The sequence below is a fragment of the Condylura cristata genome, unplaced genomic scaffold (assembly GCF_000260355.1).
Source record: "Condylura cristata isolate star-nosed mole 26May11 unplaced genomic scaffold, ConCri1.0 scaffold00054, whole genome shotgun sequence".
In the NCBI taxonomy this organism is placed as follows: Eukaryota; Metazoa; Chordata; class Mammalia; order Eulipotyphla; family Talpidae; genus Condylura; species Condylura cristata.
Genome location: NW_004567155.1, coordinates 663,313 through 664,931, shown reverse-complemented (window position 1 = coordinate 664,931; position 1,619 = coordinate 663,313). Strand labels below are relative to the sequence as shown.

The following is a 1,619-nucleotide window of genomic DNA, read 5'->3' as shown; positions in this document are numbered from 1 at the left end:
GGAGCGGGGAGGGTGGGGCGCGCCCACACCAGGGGTGGCCCAGGGAGAGGTGGCCGGGTCCTCGGTGGGGTGAGGCGGAGCCGCCAGAGGCCGCAGAGAAGCGGCAGCGCCCCGAGACCCGCTGGGCTCCGGCTCGGGCGCCTGGGACAGGAAGTGGACTGTCCTCACGCACCTCCACCCAGCGCCTTAGGGCCGGGCCGGGGCGTCCTGCGGCCCGCTGACCCCGCCGAGGGACGACCCCGACCACGCGAGGCTCAGGCGCCCAGCACCGAGGACCCCGAGGAGGCGAGTCCCGGGGTGGGGTGGGTGGGGCAGGAGTGGGGGGCCGGGGCGCAGCCGCCGGGGCCTCACCGCCAGGCTCCGAGACGAGATCTCTGCCCGGTAGCTCCTGACGTCCTCCAGGTCCAGCGTGGCCGTGAGCACCTCCTGCAGCCAAGTGCCGCCCTGAGCCCTGTGCCCGCTCGCACACCTGACCACAGGTGTGCCACATCGCACGCACGTCCCAGGCCTCAGGACGGAGCCCTCTGTCCACTCGGGCCCAGGACAGTGGAGGCCGGACCCTGTGACCCCCGCCGGGACGTCCGCTGAGCGCCACCAATGGACACCCCATCACCTGCCCGCTGGGCCTGCTCGTCCCAGTGACGGAGCCACACCCACACCCCTCCTGGGGGGCCAGGGCGTCCCCCTCAGCACCCTCCTCGCCAGCACCTGGCCGCGAGGGTCCCTGGAGGGGGCGTCCTGCTGGACCACGTGTGGGGGTGACGTGGGCTGTGCGCTGGGCAGCCCCAAACCTCAGGCGGCGCCCCCACCCCCGAGGGAGGGGAGACCGAGAAGCCCGGGGGAGGACGAGGAAATGGCTTCGGAGGTGCCCGCAGGCCGGGCAGGCCGCCCGCAGGTCCGCGTACCACGTCGTCCAGCGAGAACTGGGCACCACGGGCGAAGACGCGGCCGTTCATGGCCACCATGGCGCAGCCGTCGTAGTAGAGCCGGCCGCCGTCGCAGCCCCTCTGGTTGGCCAGCAGGTAGATGCCGCCGCTCTGGGAGCACAGCCACGCTGCCCACCGGCCCCGGCCCAGAGGGCAGGCGGCGGCCGGGGCCCGGGGGCGCCACCCCAGCAGGCGCTGTGTCCCTGCACACCTTGGCGGTGGCCGAGGCCACCAGGTCCACCCTGGCGTGGGCTTTGCGCAGAACGTGGTGGCTGCCCGAGGCGTTGGTAAAGATCTCCACGCCGTCCAGGCCCATGTCCACGTGCGGGCTGCGTCACAGGGGGAGGGACCGCTAGCCCCTGCCGCCAGCCGGCTCTGAGCACCAGCGGGGTCCTGCTCAGCCTCCGGGGCCGGGCAAGACCCAGAGACCCGCTGCGACGGGGGGGCAGGGGGCCCGGGAGGCCGGGCGGGGGCTGCAGGCGGGGACAGGCGCGCCAGCGGCGAGCAGGACTGACCTGTGGGGCGTCCATAGCTCCTCGCAGATCTCGCTCCCGATGCAGGAGTCGCGGGTGGCCAGCACGGCGTCCCCAAAGGGCACCGTCTCCTGTGGTGAAGGCAGGGGGCTTGAGGCCCCTCGGCCAGCCTGAGCCGCGCTGACCAAGGACCCGGCATCACGGGAGACTGGGGCGCCAC

At 74.2% G+C, this 1,619-nt stretch overlaps 1 protein-coding gene across 1 annotated transcript in view; it reads right to left on the bottom strand.

The window, feature by feature from the left end:
- Positions 1–1,619, bottom strand: part of NADSYN1 (NAD synthetase 1) — a 9,490-nt gene that overhangs the window by 1,736 nt on the left and 6,135 nt on the right. Inside the window, exons 3-6 of the mRNA XM_012734325.1 lie at positions 1,442–1,579; positions 1,138–1,255; positions 906–1,037; positions 223–426 (exon numbers count right to left, since the gene is read on the bottom strand). Coding sequence (XP_012589779.1) covers positions 223–426; positions 906–1,037; positions 1,138–1,255; positions 1,442–1,579 — 592 coding nt within the window. The remainder of the gene's footprint in view (positions 1–222; positions 427–905; positions 1,038–1,137; positions 1,256–1,441; positions 1,580–1,619) is intronic.